General features: G+C 36.9%; 1 protein-coding gene across 8 annotated transcripts in view; it reads right to left on the reverse strand.

Moving 5' to 3' along the window:
* Nucleotides 1–16,275: 16,275 nt before the first annotated feature.
* LOC148020667 (uncharacterized) overlaps nucleotides 16,276–25,149 on the reverse strand; it is a 68,557-nt gene continuing 59,683 nt past the window's right edge. For 6 of the 8 annotated variants that reach the window (XM_087698471.1, XM_087698470.1, XM_087698468.1 and 3 more), the window contains 5 exons: nucleotides 17,923–17,955; nucleotides 17,742–17,823; nucleotides 17,386–17,621; nucleotides 17,065–17,125; nucleotides 16,277–16,925 (listed from right to left, as the gene is read on the reverse strand). In XM_087698471.1, the coding sequence (XP_087554597.1) occupies nucleotides 16,489–16,925; nucleotides 17,065–17,125; nucleotides 17,386–17,621; nucleotides 17,742–17,823; nucleotides 17,923–17,955 (849 nt within the window). In that variant the 3' untranslated portion in view covers nucleotides 16,277–16,488. Of the gene's footprint in view, nucleotides 16,926–17,064; nucleotides 17,126–17,385; nucleotides 17,622–17,741; nucleotides 17,824–17,922; nucleotides 17,956–25,149 lie in introns of all 8 variants that reach the window. The other 2 variants (XM_087698472.1, XM_087698464.1) reach the window with 2 other exon arrangements.

The raw sequence follows: 25,149 nt of genomic DNA on the forward strand, positions 1-25,149 counted from the left end.
ATCATGAAGTAGAGGAGATTCCTTCTCAAGGGTGCAAATCAAGAGGGTTGTACTTGAGAATATTATGCTAATAAGTCCCACTTGACAAGCATCATTAGGATAGAGCTCACGCTACATGCACATGAACAATTGCATCTACTATTATGAAAAGCCGTTGAGCTTTGATCTATTCCCATCAAAATTTTCAAGCTAACCTTTGGCTCCTTCCTATAACTAGGAGGATGGCTACAGGATATCGAAAGGCCTTCTTGATATAGAGTTGCCTCTTAAATTTCTTGGAGTTGATTTTGAAGGTTTTGGATGGCTATTCCCAAAGCTTGGGGTTTCTCTCCTTGTAATCGCACATTATTCTTACAAATTTCTTGAATTTTCTCTTGAATATTTGGAAGGTGGTGATAACAGTTTCCATCGCTATATCCATACAACTAGGCATAATCAAAGTATATAGTCTTAGGCAGTTGTTATGAGGACAATAAGAGCTTGGCAAGGACAAGGATTATCATCTCATAACTTACAAGAGAATAACTTGAAGAAGAAGAGGAAATTTTTTTCTTTATTACAAGAGGATAAAGTACAATAATATATTTCTTGATGCAAGATTGATACGAAACAATACCTAGATACAATACTAGAGCAAGATTGATCAAAGGTAAGACAATACAAAAATCAGATATACATGGCTTGAACTGAAACTAGAGAGGACTTACCTTGCAGGAGACTCACAACTCACATTCACAAGATTGAAGGGCTTGTAACCCAAGACCCTTGTTTATACTAGAGTTCGGGAGGTTAAGGGAAAACTTTTAGATGTCATAAGTATCACTGACGGATATAAGCAATGTTGAAAACCTTGCAAAGAATCTTCTAGAACCTTCTTGGAAATTTTTACAGATTTCTTAAATCTTTTAAAAGTTTCTAGAAGATACTAGGTTTCTAGTGTCCATGGCACATTTTAGTTTGTTACTCTTATAGACAATGTTAGAAGAAGGTTTGGGCTTATCCTCTTCATAAGAAAAGTGATGTATCGGATGCATTTCAAAAGTTCTTGGCATTTGCAAAGAATCGGTTAGTGCAAAAATCTTAAGTACACCTTACATGCCTTTACAAACTTTTATGCAAATCCTGGTATCAAGAGAGAGTTAGCAACTCTTGAGAATCATAATTAAAATGGTGTGGCTAAGAACATAAACAATACAATTCAAGAAAGGATCCATAGTATGCTCCCTAATGTTTTCCTCACTAATGGATTTTGGATTGAAGATGTAAAGACTGTAGTGCCTTTGATCAACATTTCTCCTAGCAAGAAATTAGATGGCAAGGTATCAAAGGAGTTGTGGTCTTGCAACTCTACAAGGGTTTTTAGACCACCAAATTGACATAGTCCATCTCTAGACTATGTCATGGTCACAAATTGTGGTGATCCTTCTTCTTCTGCACATGTTGTGACTAATAATGGTAGCCATAAGTGGTAGAGGGGTATGCAATTAGAGATACCAAGAAATGATCCATTTTCCCTATGATTTACTTTCCCCACTTATGTGTATTTTTTACTAGGGAATTGATAGGGAATTCCCTTTTTTTTTCCTATATAGGAATGATCAAAAGTTCCTTGTGAATGATCAAGTAGTAGGTTATAGGAAATATAATATTAGGTAGAAACCTTAGACAACCTAAGTAGTATTGATGTTATTGTTTGATATTGTGTTTCACATGTAAAAGTGGAATAATACATGCATGGACAACTCTAGCCTCACGTACATTAATTTGTTTTCTTCAATCTCAATTTCAAAGACTATTACATCTTCCTTGTGAAACAATCCCACTTTTATTTCATAAGCATAGTTAACCTTGAGCTACATAATAGATTGTATTCCTAGGTTGTAGTATTTGTGTTGTTGTATGAGGATGATGCATTTGATCAAGAGTATAAGGAACAAACATATTATCTTGTCCTTTTGTTTCAGGGCTTAGGGTACCTGGTTTAGGTAAGTCATATGGATTAGTGAAAAATTCTTGGCATACCTTGTCTTTCTTTTTCTTTTCAAAGAAACTGGTAGTAGTGTTAGAAGTATCAGAATCTAATGTGGATTGTTTTTGTTTGCCCTTGTGTCTTCTAGAAGATTCAACTCGTGTAGTAGAAGTAGCTCCAAGAAACAATTTCTCTTTGCATCCTGAGAAATGGACTGCATGTGCATTTACTGGCTTAAAAGTATCAGGATGAACTATATAATCCTAAAAAACATCTGTATCTGAATCTATAGAAACATGTGTGGTTGTAGTACATGTATCATCTGTATCAGTTTCTAGGGTATTTGAGTCAGCACTATAGTAAGAGGTATCACTGTCATCGTCATTTTCAGAGGAAGAGTGACTTTTAGCATTTGAAGAATAATCATCAGACGAAGAAGAAGAAATATTACTAATATAATGCAAGTTTATCTTAGCAACATTTGTGTTTTACTCCTTTTTTTTTTTACATTTGTTGGCCAAGTGTGAAGAGCTCCCACAAATATAGCATTTCAGCTCTTTCTTTGATTCATGTTCATTCTTTTGAGAATGGCAAGAAGATTTAGAATGTTGATGAAACTTACCATGTCCATGTTTGTGAGAATGTTGAGAATGTCGATGTGATTTTTTGGACTGGTAATTGTGGTCTTGTATGTTAAAATAGGATATGGGGTCTTTATAATGGTGATAAGGGCGATGACGCCGATTAGAACCGTTAGAGCTGGAAGGAGCACAATTATATTGTTTACATCCAAAATCAACATCACATTTGGTGGAAGATTTGCATACTAACTATGGAAATTTTTGGTTGAGTTAGGTCATCTTTTAATGATGACAGACCTCCTTGATTGTCTGTTCTAAAGTCTAAATAATTTTTCCTACACTGCATGTAAAATCTACATTTTCTACCTTCATTCTTTGTGTGCAATAGAAAGGAATAGGCTCGAGAAAAGAACATACCAAATGTTCCTTCATACTGTTTTCATGGGCGCCTAAACTTTCATAAAGAAGATCTCTCATATAAATGAGATATTCCTTGTATTGTCTTGGATCACATAGTTTTGATTTGAAAAAAGCTTCACGAGCCTCCAAGACATCATCTAATTTGTTTCCTACTAATTCACGAAGAAGTAGCTCAAAAAATAATTGAACTGGATCAACATGCTGTGCAATGGCCAATTTCACTTGAGGATGGATAGAGATCCACCATTGTTTTAGTCCACCCACAAAACCATGAGTCATGGCATTTAAAATATCAATTCTGTTGGTTTGGGGTTTTTCTACTATCTTTTTCCCAACATAAGCATACATCATATATATAAGTTTGATCTCTTCTAGAGATTTTCCATCTATAGACCATATTGGAAAAGAACCAACTTTTTCGGGGACACCAATTTTCTTATAGAAATTTGTATAAGAAGGTTTAGGGCACCCTGACAATAGACATAAGGCAGTGTTCACAACAAAATGGGGCGTGTTTGCCTACATAGTCATACCCTTTGGACTGACGAATGCACCAGCTACCTTTCAATGCCTCATGTGTATCATCTTCAAGGACATGCTTAGGCAAGAATTGGAGGTGTTTGTTGATTATCTATGCATTCATCCTGTTGGAGGAAACACCTAGATAAACTTCACACAACCTTTGAGTGATGTAGGTTGTATAACCTCTCCTTGAACCCCTTGAAGTGCCAATTTTGGGTGAAACATGGATGTATCCTAAGGCATGTGATGTCTAAGAACAACGTTGCCACAGACTTCTCCAAAGTCAAAGTCATTATCGATTTACCACCACCCACAAACTGTAAGGGAGTTCAATGCTTCCCGGGACACACAGGGTACTATCAGTGATTGATGATGCATTAAGAGGAATTCACACTATTTACTGGAAGAGGAGGTGGTTTACTTACAATAGTTGTTGTGTGTGCATTTAAGAAAGCTTGCAGTAATGTATATGGAGAAGTATTTGCTCTATGAGGATTAATTGGAACAAAATCCTCATCCATTACACTATCACCATCTTCATGTGAAGAGGAGAGTGTGTATGCATCTTGTCTTTGAAAAGCTGCTTGATCTTGGTATTACATGCAGGAAGCTCATTAGGAGGGATATGAGGCGGATGTTGTTCAATACTTTCCTCCATAATTCGTGAATTAACACGAGCTTCAATATGGCATTGAAGATCTTCCTTGTGTTGATCTGTAGGGTCAATACATAAAGGCATCTAGTCGAGGACCTGATTTGCTTCTCTATGTCTTTTGATTCTAGCAAGAGCATGCTCATCCATATAATCAAAAGCACTTTGATAGTCTTGATCACACCAGTCAAGAAATATAAGCTCAATAAATTATGACAAAGCACACGACGCTTTCTTCCTGAATGTGTACATTGGTCTGAATTTGATATTCCACATGAGTGGCAAATGGATATCACTTCTTTGAAGAAAAAAGAACTTTTACCTCCCAAGATTATAAAGGTACAAAACATAAAAGGCAAGACTCTCCATTTATCACAGCATAATGCCCCTAAACTTCCAATTCGAGAGAAATTAGTTGTGCCCAAGGCTCCATAACCGCAACTAAAGGTATCCCCTTCATAGAAAGCTAATGCATTAAAATTCCATACACATCCTTGTGAACATCGAACACTCTAAAAAACTCATCGAACAAGCTTCTTCTTCTACCATCATCAATGTCATCCAAGAATCTGAATATGAGCATAATAAGTATAAGGCTACTCCATATTTAAGGCCACATGATGTTGCTTCATGGACAATAGAATTACAAGCTGCTAATTGAACTCATTTAGCCCTCACCGGCTTAATTGAGAAGGTTGATACATTGCAACAACTTTGTGATTAGATTGTTGTATTATGTCAACAATTTGTTAAAGCCCAAATACTAGGCTCTTTTGCCAACACTTCTACAACTATTTCTACAATATAGTTACCTACAACCTCTTCATTGGTTGCAACATCTTCTACACCAAACTAGGCTACTTTCTCTACAAAACGACTCCAAAAAGGATGGGTGCCCTAAACCTTCTTATACAAATTTCTATGAGAAAATTGGTGTCCCCGAAAAAGTTGCTTCTTTTCTAATATGGTCAATAGATAGAAAATCTCCTGAAGAGATCAAACTTCTTATATATATGATGTATGCTTATGTTGGGCAAAAGATAGTAGAAAAACCCCAAACCAACAGAATTGAGATTTTAAATGGCATGACTCATGGTTTTGTGGGTGGACTAAAACAATGGTGGATCTCTATCCATTCACAAGTGAAATTGGCCATTGCATACCATGCTGATCCAGTTCAATTATTATTTAAGCTACTTCTTGGTGAATTAGTAGGAAACAAATTAGATGATATCTTGGAGGCTCATGAAGCTTTTTTCAAATCAAAACTATGTGATCCAAGACAGTACAAGGAATACCTCATTTATATGAGAGATCTTCTTTATGAAGGTTAATGTGCCCATGACAAGAGTATGAAGGAACATTTGGTATGTTCTTTTCTTGAGCCTATTCCTTTCTATTGTAAACAAAGAATGAAGGCAAAAAACAGAGATTTTATAGATAGTGTAGGACAATTTATTCAGACTATAGAACAAACAATCAAGGAGGGCTGTCATCATCAAAAGATGACCCAACTCAACCAAAAATTTCCATAGTTAGTATGCAAATCTTCCACCAAATATGATGTTGATTTTGGCTGTAAACAATGTAATTGTGCTCCTTCCAGCTATAATGGTTCTAATCGGCGTCGTCGCCCTTATCACCATTATAAAGACCCCATATCCTATTTTAACATACAAGACCACAATTACTAGTCCAAAAAATCACATCAACATCCTCACAAACATGGACATGGTAAGTTTCATCGACATTCTAAATCTTCTTGCAACTCTCAGAAGAATGAACAGGAATCAAAGAAAGAACTTAAATGCTATATTTGTGGGAGCTCTTCACACTTGGCCAACAAATGTCAAAAAAATAAGTAAAACACAAATGTCGCTAAGATAAACTTGCATTATATTAGTAATATTTATTATTCTTTGTCTAATGATTATTCTTCAAATTCTGAAAGTCACTCTTCCTCTAAAAGTGACAGTGAGACAGTGATACCTCTTAGTATAGTACTGACTCAAATACCCCATAAATTGATACAGATGATACAGGTACTACAACCACAAATGTTTCTAAGGACTTTACAGTTCATCTTGATACTTTTGAGCCAGTAAATGCACATGCAGTCCATTTATCAAGACGCAGAGAGAAATTGTTTCTTGGAGCTACTTCTACTGCATGAGGTGAATCTTCTAGAAGACACAAGGGCAAACAAAAACAATAGACATCAGATTTTGATATTTCTAATACTACTAGTAGTTCTTCTCAAAAGAAAAAGAAAGACAAGGTACCTCAATAATTTTTCACTAATCCATATGACTCACCTAAACTAGGTGCCCTAAGCCCTAAAACAAAAGGACAAGCTAATATGTTGTTCCTTATACTCTTGATCAAATGCATCATCCTCGTACAGCAACAAATTACTACACTCCCTGTCTACTACAACATCCAATACTCAACAAGCAGGTATAGACATGCTACAAGCTTTTACCTGTATGCAACAAGAGTTACACTCTCTCTGCAAAGTGTATAAGTGAATACTCAAAGGACAAAGAGAGCTGGCACAGGAAACAACTGCTATTCTACAAGAACTTCATAACTCTACCCTAGAAATCCCAGCCAAACCTATGAATCAAATCAGAGTTACTAACCCCCAAGTACATAAAGTAAATGCTCTAACTATAGGTGGCCCTATTCCTATGGTATGTGTTCAACTAAAAAATATGCCACAATTTTCATCATATGTGGATGCTCTTTTAGACATTGGATGTAGTCTAACTATAGCCCCTTTTGAGTTATTTCCTCCCAATTGTATAAAAACCGCTACTCTTATTATTGTGGAACTCTCTAATTAAAAAAAGGTTACAGTGATCCATGTAACTCAAGCTTTCCTTTAGCTTGGCCACATCAAAGTTCCCATTGAAATACAACTGATGAAACAGATGTGCTATGATATGTTGGATTGGAACAGATATCTTGCAACATCTGGTTCCATATACTTTTTGGGTCGAACACTTTACCATTTCCTATTTGGGGAAAAAGGCAGGCATGCCATTACTGCCCAAAATTGGCCACAGTATATATTCAATTGTAGAATTACCTTACCAGCAAAAGGCTCTTGCCATAGAAATTTGGATCAATGGAGAATTACAAGCTCATGCTCCAGAAATTCAAAAGATTACAGACCATCTCAAATCTTTTATGCATGAAGACTCTCTAATGTATAGGGAAAAAAGGGTTTCATATGTTGTTTCTCCTCCTTTACACCCTATTGTCATCCCTACTAAAGTTATTTACTCCGGCATGAAGGAAGAAGACTTACTTCTATGCGAAGAAGAGATCCAAACTCTTCCTAATAAAGGATTGATTGAACCTACTACTTTCACGTGGGCATGTCAAGATTTCTATGTAAATAAACACTCTGAACAAAAAAGGGGAAAGAAGAGAATGGTAATTAACTATAAGCCACTAAATACATATCTCATAGGCCATGGTCACCCTATCCCATTAAAGGATTTGTTGATTAAAAAATCTTTAAAAAGCCAATTTCAATAAGTTTGACCTTAAATCAAGAATTTGGCAACTTCCTTTGAAAACTGAAGACCGCTATAAAACAGGTTTTTGTTTGCCTCAAGGACATTATTAGTGGATAGTATTAGCTTTTGGCATCAAAACTGCTCCTAAACAGTTTCAAGGGTGGACTGATTTTGTGTTTGCCAAACTTTCCTTTTGTTTGGTATATATTGATGACATATTTGTTTTTTTAGAAACTCCTCTAGAGCATATTACTCATCTTCATCAATTTGCCAAAGCAATGGAAGATGCTGGAATGGTACTATCACGAACAAAGTGATTAATGTTTCAGAATTCTATTGAATTTCTAGGTCTAGAAATCCAACAAGGTACCATTAAGTTGCAAGAACATGTCTTGACAAAGATCTTAGACATGCCAGAGGAATTCTCTAGTGTGAAACAGTTACAACAATTTCTTGGATGTTTAAATTGGGTTAATTCCTCTACACCGAACATAGCCTTATATTCCAAAGATCTTTATCCTCTTCTCTGAAAAGATCAATTCAACTAGAAACCCCTTCACACACTAGCTATATAGAATATCAAGCATCTCATCAGGCATTTCTCTCTTCTTCGTCTACCTACTAGTTTACCCCTAATCCTTTACACTGATGCTTCTGACTCCGATTGGGGTACTTGTCTCTATAAAGAAGATTCCATTACATCACCATCAACTCTCCAACCTTGCCGATATGCATCAGAATTTTCAACAGCACCACACCACAAAATTATCCATCATATCAGCAGGAAATTCTAGCAATGATTAAAGCCATAAAGGCTTTTTCTATTTTTATGGAGTTTGTCCCTTTTACCATTCAAACATATCTTAAACATGTACCTAGCTACCTCACAAAAAAGGCACCCAATGAAATAGGGAATAAACACCTATTAAGGTGGTCCCTCTTTTTTTATGCCCTTGATGTTACCTTCCAACATATTCCAGGCACCCAAAATATTATAGCTGACCTTTTGTCACATCAACCACCCTAACACATGTAAAATGATTGTACAATATTCCTTAAGCACTAAGATATGCCTTTATTCCAAACGCACAAGCAATTCAATGCTCTTTGAATCAACATCCACTCAAAAGATGCTCACTTATCCTTTCACTTTCATGAGTGCTCGCACTATCCAAGCCTATAAATTTCCTCCCTTGTAATTCATTAGATAGACGAAGAACGAAATACAAAGCCTTCTAGCTTCAATACGATTCTTGGTTTGTTTTTAGAGATGATATAAATTTGGTTCAAATGGATGTAGAGACTAGTTTTTTACATGAGGATATTTACATGTAACAACCTGAGGGGTTTTGTGTGAAAGGCAAGATGCCATCGGTATGAGTTACATAAGAGTTTATATGATTTAAAAGAGGCTTCCAAGGAATGGTATCATAAGTTCAATGCCTTTATGCCATCTCAAGGGTACCTTAGGAGTAAGACTCATTCCTACCTATATACTAGGAAGGGTAGGGATGGTAATCTCATTCTTTTGATTCTTTATGTGGATGGCATGCTAATTGTCAGGACATTAGTCATGGATGTTGATGTTTTTTTAAAAAGATTGCATGAACATTTGATATAGAGGACTTTGGGAATGCTAATCACATTCTTGATATGCACATTATGCAAGGTCGAGACAAAAAGATACTAATATATTGGGAAGATATTGGAGCATTTCAACATGGTGACAAAGAAGGCTATTGGTATTCCATTGCCTCCATATTTAAATCTTAGCTAGGAGGAAATCCCCAAGTCACATGAGAATAAGACCAAATTGGCCAAAGTTCCTTGAGCATCTACAACTAATAGCTTGATGTATGCCATGGTTCCTACACACCCAGACATTGCATATGCAGTGAGAGTTCTTAGCAAGTATATGGAAACAAACGCTATAGTAGCAAGAAGTATTGGGAGGTAGTAAAGAGTATCATGAGATACTTGAATCGCATTAGATCTATGTGCATATTCTTCACAACGATGTGTTATGAAAGCATCAAGAACTTGGCAAGGACAAGGATTTTTGGCCTTGCAAGGAATTAACTTGAAGAATTTAAAAAACTCAATTCTTGATTATAAGAATACAAAGTACAACAATAACATTCTTGATAGAAGATTGATACAATGATGGTTGTGGCTTGAACAGGAACTTGAGAGGACTTACCTCACAGGAGCCTCACAACTAGTGTTCGCAGGATTGAGGAGGTTGTAGCCCAAAATCCCTATTTATAATAGGGTTGAGGATATTAAGAGAAATCTTCTAGATGATGATATCATTGATGGCTTTAGCATCGCTAACATAAGCCATAGCATAAGCAATGCCAATGTAACCAATGTAAATGCTCTTCTAGAACCTTCCAAAGAATCTTCTAGAACTTTCTCGAAACTTCTAAAAGTTTCTAGAATATACTAGGTTTCTTGGTCATCCATGATATTATCCCCTCCTTTAGCGACGAGTTCCACAAGGAGGAGTGGGGTTCCTTGGTAAGGATTTTGGCTTCAATGGATATTGTCAATGAAAACTTTTTACTGTAGCAAGTGCTTAGTGAAGTAGGAGGATGGTTCCCATGTTCGCTCACTAGTATCATCGCACTTTCAATGAATGATGTATTCAAGCCTTCCACAAGAGAGATTCTAAAATCAAGGATAGTCTTGTCTTCGTATTCAAGGTGACCTTTGATTTCAATAGATGGTACTGGTTGTAGGTTCCTCCCTCTTATTGATGAGGATGCATGGCAAGCCTCCAAGATTGATACATGGAATACTAGGTGAATTCTCATGGATTATGGTAATTGGAGATGATAAGTGAGTGGATTCACTTGGCCAATTATCTTGAATGGTCAAGTCTTTGTTGATAATGTAGCTTCTAGGATGAGCAAGAAGAACATAAATCTTGCCATAAAAGCCTAACTCGTTCTCCAATATTATAAGTTGAACATTGCATTTGTTTTCAATCATCAATATTATCTTTATATCTTTCATGTGCTTCCTGAATGCATGAATTTTAGTTCTTATGGATCTTTGATGTGTTGAGCTAGATTTATAGACACTTGATTTTTTACTGGGTGACTCATATAAATGTCCAGTTTAGAGTGTATTCCATAGTTGGTTAAGGATGGGGTTTGCCTAGTAGAGGTATGACTAGCATTATTGTAGGTGAAGTCAGCTAAGGGAAGTAAATCCATCCAATTATCTTGATGATAACTAATTGCATATTAGAGATATTTCTCCAATACTTAATTTGCTCTCACTATTTTTCCATTACTTTGAGGGTGATTGGATGAAGAGAGGTTGATTTGAACATTGAGAAGCTTGAGAAGACTTCTCCAAAATCTTGACACAAAGTGTAGTCCTCAATCTAAAAACAATGTCATCTAGTAACCCATGATAATTATAGATATATTCAAGAAAAAGTAAGGCCATGTCTTCCTTGATAACTATCTTGTCAGTGAAGATAAAGTTTGCCATATTTGTAAATCTATCAACCATCATATTAAGGGAATTAAACCCCTTGGAGGAAGGTGGATCAATGAGATTAAGTCCAGTGATACAAATGACTGAGGGTGATTAGGAATAGGCAAGGGGTGGAGCAACCCATAAGGTCTATGGCAAAGTCCATTAATACATATGACCAAGGATGACCAAGACTGATTAGGAATAAGCAAGGAGTGGAGCAATCATGAGAGCGATGGTAAGGGACTTTGGCTTTGTTGTACTTATCACACGATTTTCACATTTGAGACCACCATTAGTCTTGAGAGATGAGCTCTATTATTTTATTGAACCCAAAATATCATGTAATTGAAAGATCATGCCTTGTTTAGAGTATATGTACATGAAGCAATCTAGATTGTATATATAGTAGCCTTTATAATAGAATAGGCCTTGAACTCCCTTGAAGCCTTCAATACGTGTACACTGTTCTTAAATTTTCTACTTGATATTCTAGACAAAGAGATCCTTGAAAACTTTTTCCTTGACTAAGATCTTCTTGATCTTTGCTTGTTATTATGCAAAGTTGAAATTATCATGGTTTCAGGAGAACAGAATCCTATTGGTCATGAATCACATCTTCTTTTTTAGATACAAGATAGGACCATCAAGACAATGCATCTAGTTTTTCTTATTGGTTGTGAGGTCAATATTGTTATGAAAAAATCAAATCTAGAAAGAAAGGTACTTGATTTTAATTGATCATCGATTCAAGACTCCAAAATTCATGAAGTACTCTATATTTTCATGGCCTATAAAAGCTATGATTTTGTGGGGTATCCCTCTAGAAGATGCATCCATGTTTCAAAAGAGCCAATAATAGCCAAAAGTTACTTATCATGAATTTCATAATTTACTCAAAATTTTCTAAAATGAAAAGCCACTAGATGTACTCGGTCATTACCACCAACTTGGAAAAGAATAGCACCAAGAGCAAAATCTAATTCATTAGTCTCTAAGAAGAAAGACTTGAGTAGATCTACATGTATCAATATCGTTTCCTATTAATCATGTGAGTAGCATCGTGATCTTGGGATAATCCTTAATGAAGATTCTAGTAAAAGTTTGCGAATCCCAAAAAACATTACACATCTCAAACTAATCTTGATGTTTCTCATTTAAGATGAGTTTTCACCTTCTTTCTATCCATTGAGATTCCATTTTGTGAAATAATATATCTAAGAAATTCCACTTGTGGCTGATGAAAGAAACACCTTTCCAATTTAACATACAAGCCATTTTCATATAGCTTATCAAGAACTAACTTCACATTATGTTTGTGTAGAAAGTTATCCAAATATATTACCACAAAGTCATATAGATATTCGTGAAAAATGTCATTCATTAGATATTGAAATATCACTATAGCATTTGTGAGACCAAAGTGCATGACAATATATTCAAAATAGTTATACCTGGTACAAAAGTCTATCATCCATTCATCACCTTCTATTATTCTAACAAGATTATAAGCCTCACAAAGATCAATCTTTGTTATTATATTTGCTCTTTCAAGTCACTCCAAGAGTTTTGAGATCAAGAAAAGTAAAGAACCATTATTAATGGTTATAGTCAATACATATAGAAAGAGAGTTATTCTTCTTCTTGACAAATAATATTAAAACTCTTGCTAGTAACTTTCAGTATTGTATGAAACCCTTAGCTACATTCTCATGAATATATTTTCATAGTTCTACCAATTCATATTTAGATATCATATAGATTGGTCCAAAAGATGATTGAACTTGCTCTTGCAACTCAATGGTACAATCATAAGATCCGTACTCGAGAAGCATATCTCATTTCTTATTTTCAAACACATCTTAATAATAATGGTATAGGAGTGGGAGAGCTTGCACACCTTTGTTAGTCACGTGGGAGAGCTTGCACACCTTTGTTAGTCACTTCACTAGTTTGGCTTACAAAACATACATAAGAAAACTAGGAATTTCCTTTACTACTCTCATGAATATATTTGCCCCAACATAAGTTGCTCTTGCATTCTCTCTTTTAGTAAATTGTGTCATCCTTTCTTCAACTTCTTGCATTCTTCGATTAGTATTGGGATTATATAGTATGAGACAAGATAAACCAATGATAATTGGATTGCTTGTGCAATAATTTATATGGAATTGTATGTTTGTCTTACAAAGTCTCTCAATGCTACTTTTATAGTATGAATACTATATCTAACCTCAATTGAAGCAAGAGAATAAACGTATATGGCTTCTACAAGAGCTAGGCTGCATTTCTCTATAATTGTGATACCATGCCACACAGCAAATATCTCGCCCATATATAGAGACTTATAAGTCCAAAACTACTTTAACATCGAGTTGTCAATGTGATGTATAAACTCTTACTGATAATATAAAACTTGAAATAGTCTTAACAAACAAGGAGAATGCACACTCCACTCAAGTACAACCATCTCTTGGTTCGCACCCTTGGAGTAGAAATCTTATCTACTTTATTATTTCAAAGCTTTTATTGAAAAATTAACAACAATCTTTAGAGACACTAATAGAGCTGGAGTTACCAAGACCAAAATAACAAATCTACACTAAGAATCTAAACCAAGATCTATTATGCATCTAAATTCTAAAAGCCCATATGTGATTTGACTTGATACGAGGATCATTTTATCAACCAACTTTGTTGGAAACTAAATGATAATGTGAAATTTCTTTTGTCGACAATACCAAAGGTTCACATATTGACTTCATTTCTCAAGCAATAGAATATGATAATCGACTATTTAAGAGGTCTCAAGAGAAACACCATGGGGCTTTATTAAGCCTAGCAACCACCAAGACAACAATGACCTCCCAATGAAGACAAAAAATCAATATTAAACCTGTGCAAATTGATTGAGCTTGATTCAAGCCATTGTCAACTCAAGAAAAACAATGATGATGCTCTCAAGGATTATCTTTATATTATGGAAGATTTGGACATATTACTCAACATTGTCTTAACAACAAGCTACAAGTACGAAGCTTTACTATACCCTCATTTTAGAAAACGTGAATACCTAGTCACACCAAAGGCCATGTAATTGGAAAACAATAACCCCCCCTCCCCCCCCCCGATAAGCATCATTAGGATAGCACATAGGTTTCATGCAAATGAGCAACTACACTTGCTGCAAAAAAACTCTAAACTTTAATCTTATTCTATCAAACATTTCAAGTAGAATAACCGTTGTCTATTCTTGTAACTAGGAGGGTGGCTACAAGACATCGAAAAGCCTTCTTGATGTAGACTTGTCTAGTGGTTGCCCTATACGATCCATCAATTTCTATTTATGTTATACATTCTGCATCCTCTTTAGCATTCATTTATATTCTTTACTTAGGGATATATAGAGCTTAGCATGATTCACTCTTGCAAATCATAAATGTATTTTATAACCAATTACAGACATGGAAGATCAAAGTTAATAGTTTAAGGTGAATGAACAATAGAATATCAATTGTTAGAATCCTTGTGGCCAACCCTATATGACATTGATTTTCCACTATTAAGCTTAAATGACAAGGATCAAACTTAAGTCAACATAGTCACCAACAACTAAAACTCTTGTGAAACATTATACATCATCATCATCATCCAACAGCTAAATTATGTTGAGTTATAACTATGGTACAACTCATTCGCAAAAAATTGTCCGCTAGGGAGAGAATTTGAATTCTGCAAAAACAAGCATGTATCTCTACCTTGATTAAAACCAAGCCTTCAAAACAAACTAAATCGAGAAGAGAGGCGATGGTGAGACATGTCCACTTGCCATCCATTTCATCGATCCCTTGTCACCTATCTCAATGCCACTTGCTCAATGTCATATCGATAACATTGAAAGACATAAGATTTGTACGAGTATAAATAATCATGAATTGGAAAAAAAGAGAGCAACTTCAAATAGTCAAAGTGCTCACAAATCAAAAAAGAGATCAGAGAGGAATGATTTTGTATTTGTTGAATATCTAGGCTTGCATCAATACTTGTAGTCAAAGGCTGCCAAACCCATAATTACCAACTCTTACATGTCCCATTACAACGTCCATCTTGGCGACCAGCCAAGTCGAGCCAAATCACTTTTTACAATATACATGGTGCTTCACTATTGTCGACGAGACTTAAGCCTTTGACCTTGGGCTTATCACACTATTTCACTAAAACTCGATATGAAATGCAATGTTGAGAATCTATTTGTTATTAGACCATGATAGAGCAACAGGTTGCTCTAAATCGAGGCATGTGAGCGCGTGCGTACAATCATTGCATGTTTGTATGTGTGATACAAAGCTCCTACAAAAACAAACACTTTTATTCCAAAGGCCAAAAGCTCTTGTGTGCTTCAAAAAGTGTCATTTGTGCAAGAAGAAATTCAAAAACAAGAGGATTATTTTGTACCCAAGAAAAATGGGAAATTTCTAGAGAAAATGTAACCATAAGCTGCACGTGTGGCTTTGTATGCATGTTGTACTGCTCAATTTGCAAACTATTCGTTTGAGAGAGGGAACAAAACTGCCACTGAAGTAGACCTTGCGAACAACCGAAGTGGCTAAGCACACCAGAACAAGAATAAAAAATGAAAGCATCAAAGATAATCCAATCGTCCCAAAAGTGAAAAATCACTAGTCCTTGTGGCTGTGGATCCTGTAAATTTAGGGTTCCAAACATCCAATCCTGAGGATGGCTGTGGATCCTGTAAATTTAGGGTTCCAAACACCCAATCCTGAGGATGTATAGAGCTTCTAGCAATGATTCATACTCAAGAAAGGAGAGACTGTATGCGCTGAGCGAGCAGGCAACCCAAAAACCTATGATGAGGTCTCCTTGGCTGTAGTACAACAGAACAAGAGCCATTTGAAATGGTGCATTTCGAGAGAGCCACAGAAAGTGGGAGACCACCCACCAACATCCTCCGAGTGAAGACTTTGCATTTGAAAGGGGGCTTGTATTGAGCCATCCCACCAGCGCTACAGGTTTCCACCACACTCTGCCCTTGCACAATACACTCCCATAATTTTAAAGCACTAGTCCTTTTTAATCACTAAGGTATAAAATTTTCTTAGACTAGCAAAGGACACATTTAGGGTCTGCACCAAGGAGAGGAAGGTGAATACTTACTCTCTACCAAACCTATTCCACAGAATGGAAATTTGCATCGAAGGCATTTTTAAACACTATACATCAAATTCGTATCTGACTTAACTGGGTGCAATATCTCCATTACTCTAGTACTGTACAAACTAATTTCCTGGAAGTACTTGATGACTAGCTTCAAAAATTAAACCTTGCTGATCTGAATTTATAGCGGTCCCTCACTGTTCTCACTGTTTTAGGGGATACTGCACCCCTATTAGACCCAGCTGCATTACCTTGTAGCTGATCTTTCTTACCTAGATTTGCACTCCTTGCACCTAGAATTGATACTCCTGCAACAACCACAGCTCCAAATAAACTCCTCAAAAGACCAGGACCTTTTTTTGTTTTTGGTATATGTGCTTGCTGTTCCATCTCGATGCCATGGTTCTCCACAGCAGGCAGAGTTCTCCCAGTTATTTCAGATCCTACGCTTGATTCATAGCATAGGTGTTGTGAAGAAGACACAGACTTACTTCTGCTCAGAGTGGAGTAGATGCCTTCATATGAGCAAAGAGCACCAGTCGAGCAGACAATGCAGTCATTCCAGCAACTTTGATTGTCATGCTCATCATCTGCTCAGTTTCAGAATTATTGATTAACATTGTGCCTCTATTATAATTTGAGAAAATGCAATTTATTTAGAAAATACAATTTATTTTACTCTTGTAGATCATAGGCCCATTTATGTAAGGCTAAAAGACAGCCACTTACTCATTATATTACTTGAATCTGCAAAATCATTTGTTGATCTCACCCTGCCACCTTCAAGCACCTATAACAAAATATAAGCCGTACAATATAACCCATGAATGTTGTGTGTATGTCCTTAAATATTTGTGTATACATATGTACCGAGTCAGTCAGACTCATGCATACAAGTATAAGCAAGTATGCAGACAAGACCACGCAACCATGCCTGCAATTCCAGATGCATGCATGCCATGACACATAAAGTGCACATGCAAACTCAACTAGCATGCACAAGTAGCAAGATTCTTCAAATTTATTGTCAGTCTAAATTCATAGTTTTACCTTGGAGCCTGCTAAATTTGAACTAAAGCTGGTGATGTCTGACAAGGTACGGGCATGTCTGGAGTTGGGAAAGGTTGTATTCCCAACTTCCTGGTAGGAATTAAAGATATCTAGCTCTGAAAGTTGCTCTTCATAAAGATCTGATGTGCTATCCAAAGATGTCCCAGTGTTAATAGAGCTAAACAAAGGTGAATTCGTGCTTGAAAGGTATTCCACTTCCCCTGATGCACTGTCACCTGAACATCCATGCCCAAAAGTACGTTAGCTGATGGTAAAAGTTTGTGCTAGATGCTCTTGTAAGCATATGTTCTTCGTGGAAGGGGAATTTTATGCTCTTTTAGAAGGGGATGCCTTACTGCCTGAAAAACATTCTGTACTTCTGCAAGTCGATACGAGTTTGTCCAGTTTTTTGCCAATGTCAGAAAGCACACCTTCTATCTGCAGAACGAGTTTACGTTGACTTGTCAACTATAAAAGAAATTACACATGGCTAAAAGTATCAACTAAGAAATTGGCTAGACAAGCCAATGAACTGACCTCAGTCAAAGAGTGAAAATTGAACTCCTGTGTCTGTCAAAAATTGCAAGATACCAAGTACACTTTACAATTCCTTCCAATTTATTGACATAGTAAGCATCACGCACTACCTTAATCAAGCTTAAAAATACAACTAAATGTCTAAAAACTGGACAGGAACATTCTGGTAGAGGGAGAGAGACACTTGAGCCCACCCTCTGACTCATCATTTATGGCCTTGCATCAAGAGTGTAAGAAACCCAAACTGAGGATGATCTATAGTGCTTCTACAAAGTATGGTGGTAGAGTATAAGGAACACAAACTCAAGACCAGATTGCAGAGTAGAAAGATCTTTGCATCTACAATGTACAGACTAAAAAAGTGAAATAAAGGTGCAGGTGCTTGAACTCCAAGATCAAACAAAAGTGGAGGATGATGGGGGAGATGGCTGTGACCACCTTTGGGCTTCTTCAGCTGCTGTACGTAAGATTACAGCACGTAATTTGGTGTAGAATGAGAATAAATGAGCTTTTTTTATAGAAGAAAAGTAGACTTCATGCAAAGACGGAAAGTAAAGTAGCACAGGACAGCTTTGCTTTTACTCACTTATTGACAAAAAGGCAGACAGGATTTCAAACAGAATTCAGCATGTAGATTCTGGCATGAGTCTTTGGAAAAGCAAGGCTATTAAGCAATGGCCTATTTTTATTCTGATTTTACCCAAAAAATGCATACAAGGAAATCAGCTCAGTTTGCAGCTTCTTAGCATGACTCCATGATTTGACCAAGAAGTGCCAAGTGCAACTTGAATGAAAAAAGAGATCATCAAAGCTTTCAAATAGACTGAAGAATGCTGCAGTTATGGGATCAGTTTTCACTGATGCTGCTCTTAGAAGTAGAGTCAAGCTTCCATTTTTCTCTTGATGATGCCGGTGATCTTTATACACTTCTCTTTATCAGCAGGCAGTTGGATGTTTGATCTATTTGTGCAATACATGGCCGGACATTCAGTATGCTGTATTCAGTTAAGCAGATTTATGCATACCCCAAGGTCACAGCATTGGCAAGCAGTTTAAGTGTGTCTTTCGATACTTGAAAGGCACACTGGCTTTGGGGTTGTTTTACCCTAATGGGCAGGAGATCAGTCTTCACCTTAGAAGCAAGACGGGTGGAGGTGGTGGACTCATATGTCTACTTAGGTGTCACATTCACTACATCTGCCAGGAGATTCACCATGGTATAGGCAGCGAGAGACCGACTCACAAGAGGATACGTAGCATTGGCCATGATGGAGAAATAGTGCCACCAAGCACACTTCTAGGAGCCCCGCACGGAGGTGGCTATTCCACACATTGGTCACACCAGCCATGATGTATGGTGCACCTGTTTGGACTCCTAGGCTGGCTATATACCTATGGATACAAATTGAGAGAACACAGATCATCTTGCTCTCACAAATGATCTGCAGCAAACCACCAATACCAAATGAGATCGTTAGAGCCAAGTTTGCTGCACCACCCATGATGATGAAGACCTCTTTTCAAACCATCAACTTTATACACAAGAGTACATAAAATGCATCCAAATAGACTACTAGGAGAGCCTTTGAGGCCTCTAGACAACTAGCTTAGGTAGGACATAAGAGTCCTGACTGCATGGTATGCATAGGTCAAGCACCTCCCCCCACTTTTAGTATGATCCTGACTCCCCCTTCATACACCTCTCCCACACTAAGAGAAATTTTGTCATGCAACAAGACCTTCACTGGCAACACATAAAACATACATGGATTTCACCGTGGCAGCCCCTTCCACCAAAGATGTTTTGCAAGGACCACTTTATGAGGACTACAATGGATGGTTTCATCGAGAGACCTATATACCTAGATGTATACATGACACATAAGATGTAAGTAGCCATTGGTCAATTCAAGATATCCTCTCATCAATTGCAAAATCTCCCCATCATTTTCCCCATAATCTACAACATATTCTTCCTCCTCCTCTTAAAACCAGCCTTCCTTCTCGCAGAAGGGGGATAAAACCTGATCAAGCACTTAATTACAATGATTAATAAATAAGCATAAACTGAAATGCACATATTATCTTATCAATCTTGGACAATAGACACCCAGTTGTGGCACCCCTTTCAATGTTTCTTTAACTTTAATTGCTAATGGATTGAGTACAAGTTGAGATTCCACAATCTCCTTTACTGATCCAAAAGCCTCTTACTGTACAAACAATCAGCAAGCAATTTGGGCCAATTTCCCTTTGATTTTCACCCAAAACTTGTACAAACGGAACCAGCAACTAGCCAAATGTTGCTCCAATTCATAACGGATGGCCCAGCATCTAAAATCCATGTCAATACCACAAATTTCAGGTGCTAATTTCAATGTACAATGGCCTAGAATCTGAAATCCATATCAATACCACAAATTTCAAGTGTTGATTTCAATGTCAATGCCTTCTCCTATTGGCTTGGGTCCCAAGGCAGCCTGCTAAACCCTAATTTTTGCAAAATTTAGAGTTTACATTAGAGATCCCTCTACTATCGAACAAATTTGGCCGAGATTTGTTCAAAATGGCTAAGAAATGCTGAAATCTCTTGAGAAGGGGTTGGAGAAGGTAAGAGAAGCCAATATGAGAGAGAAATCCGATTTTCTTCATGAGAAAACCCTAAAATCTACTTGTTGTCTGTTCCAGCCTGCATCTAATGAAGAAACCTACTACCAAGCACCTCCAAAATGTTGTCACCTGATCAGCAATGCTGTTGCTAGCCCCTGGAAAGTGTCACCCTACTATCTCCTACCTACTAAGACCCCCAAATAGCTGTCTTTGGTAGTAAATTCTTGTTCTTTGATCAAAAAATGAACCAGCAACTCCCTCTCTCTTCTGCAAACTGTAAGCTAATAGAATGACTAAGGCCAAATCCCCAAAAACGACTCCTCAATTTGCATGGACATATTTGCCAAGTGGCAACCTTCTAAACCCATTTTTCAATATTATCTAGCCATTTAATTAATTTTCATAATTAAATAATCCTAAAAATTAATTTCAGCTCTTTTGATCCTGCCTAAAATTAAATGTGCCCATCCATAATTAAATATGCTAGGCTATTTGCAACCTAGGGTGGTCCCCAACCTCTATTCACCCTTAGAATGGCATTAATTAATTAATGAATTCTAGTCCCTAATACCATCACTGACATTTGTTGGCCAAACAACTATCCTAGGATCGAAATTGACACCAAAACTGACCGCCAAAACCCAATTAGCATAACTTATCACAACTTTTACATTTGATGCCCGCTGCATCTTTGGAATTCTTGGCCTGTACCATGAAATAACTGCCATGTGCATCACGTGTGCTAAACAACCTTATACATTTGATTAATAACTTAATCAAATGTTATCAACAAGATTAAAGCATCTCAAAATCTTATGTCCCTGTGATAGACCTCCCCCTTGAAATCCTTGCAATTGTCCTCAATTGCACTCCATTCCAAAGGAAAAATATACTACACTAGAATTTCCATAAGGCATCACAGTCACAACATTGGCCACTATTGTCTAACCATGCCACATGCCCCAAACCTTGCTAAAAATTTCCAACCAATATTAACATTAGATAATACTAAGAATTAGCTCAAATTTGTTGCTAGAAACCCATTGAATGCATCCATAACTCATGTTTCTCAACTATTCCGACTTCACAATCATAGTAAAGCATTTTCTCAGCATAAACCATGGCTGAAATTATCAATGGCATTGACTAGCAAGCTTTGTCTAAAGGACCAGTTGTAAACCATTGAAACTAATCATTTACTGATTTGAGAACTGCTCACAAACAGCTATAAATGTGACCCCAAACTAATCACAAACGCGTCGCAAAAATTGATCAGTAATTGATGCAAAACTTATCCCAAAAGTGACCATACACGGCTCTCAAACCAATCAAAAAATAATCTGATTTTTTTTCTCAAAATTGAGGCAAAAAATCATGCTATCTTGATCATAAACCGATTACACAATTATAGCTTCAGTGCTTCGGTCAAACTCCTACTCATCTGCATACATCTCACAGTGACTAGTACACTAAGTAGTGACCTCATGGCAAGCATACTATCAGCATAGTATCTTGGATGCATGCTAAATACACCCGAGATCCACTACATATGAGAGCTGTCCACAACTAGAGGAGTGGAAATGCTACCTCTCACTTGAGCATCAAGCAATACTCCAAACCCTTGCCCTATTAAACCTAACTGAGCTCAAACTGAAATCGGCTCTAGCTAAAAGGCATCTAGGTAAAGCTACAATAACTGAGGATGGCTTGCCAAGTCATTCTCTTCCATCCACTTTGCATCTATTGGTGAAACAATACTAAAGCTTTACCAAGAAGCATGTGGAAACTTTACCTCCAACTTTACTTACCTCGAAACCTCTACTAGGTTGTAGACCTTTCTTCCCCTTAAGTATTGCAATGATTTATACTTTCACATTGATGTAATTTCAACTTAAGTAATATGCAACATTGCATCCAATTGACTAGTTCCTCATGTGTACTTGACATGCTAGGAGTACCGAATGCATTAGAGAATATTCTTATTTGCATACTTTGGACCATTGCAATTCGACTATCCATGTGAATTTGCATATTATCAACCATACCAAGATACATTTTCCCATGCATTACTAGCTGCATTTTTTATCATGCAACCATTACTAGCTGAATTTCCCTCGTGACCAATACCATATGGAGCATTTACATTACCAACATTAATACCATGAGTCCCAAACACAATGGGCTGCATATATGCATCGCCAAACTTGTCACTTTGTGCCCCAACGTCATGCCAACATTACTATACATGAGGTTATGCACATTTTCACCCATACCCAAATACATTACTCCTTGCACACCATACATTGGTTGTTGCATACCATAGGGACCCGTATGCGGTCCCTGTCCCCAACCATAAGGCTTTGGCATTACCTTTGGTATGCCTTGCTACCCTGAAGATGTAGAAGATAACTTATTCTCCTTGCCCTTGCTGTTGTTTAAAGTATTCAAAAAATCCGGTTAATTGAGGATCTTTTGCCAATTCAACAAAGAGATTTGTTGTTGTCCTCATCTAATTCTTGAACTGGTCATCAAATTCCTCTTCACTTTGCTGATCATCAGCCTCGTTATGCCTTGAGGGCCTTGCATCTTGCCCAACAGCAACATTTTCAGCTTGCTGTCCATGGACTAAGCCTTTTCCAAGATCAGGCATTGCATTTCCTTCTTCCCCATAGAATGTCCATACCGAGAGGTATCATCATTGCTTGATTCCATCTCATCGTATGAATTTCTCAGCTGGGATCAAAAATCAACACTAGCATAAAGCTTTGGCTTGCAATCAAGTGTCTTGGGCCTACCAAATCAAATGATTGAGTGGTATCCCAACAATGGAACCATGAAACCAATCTTCCTTCTTGGAGAGGATGTAATATTGACTCAACAAACTATTTGAGAATGCTAAATCTCGCCTTGTATGAATCAACCAAAGCAATTTCAATGCTACAAATCTATAGGTATACTTATCGAAGGGCTGACCCAAGGTATTCTTAGATAAGTGGACAGTAGGACCAAGAGGCATGGCCACAAGCCGTGTCTGATCCTAACACTAATCCACCAAAACTAAAGAGCGTACTTCTGTTGTGTTATAAACGTGTATCGCCCAGATTAAACTTCCTTCATTCCCAAAAAGAAAGCTAACAAAATGAAGTTTGTCTTCTCAAATGTAGCACAAAGATTGGCCTTTATTTTCGCTATGGCAGTAGAATCTGAGCCAATCATCTACGTATAGCAGGATATAGTTGATCACCTCTAAAGTGATATGGACATATAGGTCTAGGTCATAAGAGGTAAAATGATATCTTAAGTTCAAAGAAACTCATCCATCCTCTGGAACCAAGACCACGGTGCTTACTTCAATCCATAAGGAGCTTTCCACAAGCAAAAGACCTTATCTTTCTAATCAATAGAAGAAAATTTAAATGGCTGCTCCACATAGATTTCCTTCCCCAAATAACAATTCAAAAATGTACTTTTGACATCCATCTGATAGATCGGCCAACCACAGTAAGCGGCTACCATAAACAACAAACAAAATAATATCATTTGCATGGTAGGAGCAAAGATACCTTCATCATCAATGCCTTACTTCTATCAAAACCCTTACTACAAGGCGAGCCTTGTACTTGTCTAAAGTATTATCAACTTTTAGCTTAATCTTAAAAATCCAGTTCCTCCCGATGACTAGGTATTGTCCATCTTTGGCTATAAGAACATATTCTAATCTTACAAAATCATTGATTGTTAGTGACAAGCTTGACAAGCATAACATCCATGCTCAAAAGTTCATATTAACTAATTTTCTGATAGGTAAAGTTTATTGGGACCACATTGAAAGAGATAATGCAAAGGCTCCAAAGTAATTGTAGCAAAAAGCTCTGCCTAAGTGGAAAAATAAATTTAAGAAATGAAACTAGACGGCTCCGAAAGTTATGTATTGGCATTCGATCAATGTTTACAACAATATGCTTGAACATATACAAGATGCATATAGTCTTGCAGAATTGGTAAAGCTATTTGGTGTAAATATCAAAGCCAAAAAGTTACAGTTGAAGTATAAGTCAAATAACGTGAAGAGTGGCAATCTGTTTATCAAATGACTGTACATTGAAGATTAAGAGCATTGGTGAAGGTTGGAACTATGACCATACAGCAATGTCAATCAATGCTGTAACACACATCCAATGAACTTTGACTCTGGATATAACAGGCTGACAGTCTATGTTCACTTGGACAAGCACTCAACCAAAAATTACTCATGCATTCAGCAAGCTTTGACCAGCAAATATCTTCAGAAATTGGGGACCTAGGTATGCAACACAGATACTCAACATTTGTCGCTTATGGCCTTAAATTATCTATCTCAAAACTGAGAGTAACTGTTGCTGCTTCCTGCAATACAGCACCATACCAAACACTTATAGATCCTGACCATGCACTCAAATACAACAGAACAAATTAAGCGTTAATTACAACACAACCAATCGAGATCTTGACATGACTGACAAGAATATTTAGAGTAGTTAACTAACTCCTTAATATGCATGCATTCTCACATAAGCTTTGTGCTACAATAATATTTGCAGAAAAAAAAAATTAAGACTTCTTCCAGTGGCTCAAAAG

This window comes from Lygodium microphyllum, chromosome 18, assembly GCF_053477565.2.
Source record: "Lygodium microphyllum isolate KBCC chromosome 18, Lygodium_microphyllum_v1.1.10, whole genome shotgun sequence".
Taxonomy (NCBI): domain Eukaryota; kingdom Viridiplantae; phylum Streptophyta; class Polypodiopsida; order Schizaeales; family Lygodiaceae; genus Lygodium; species Lygodium microphyllum.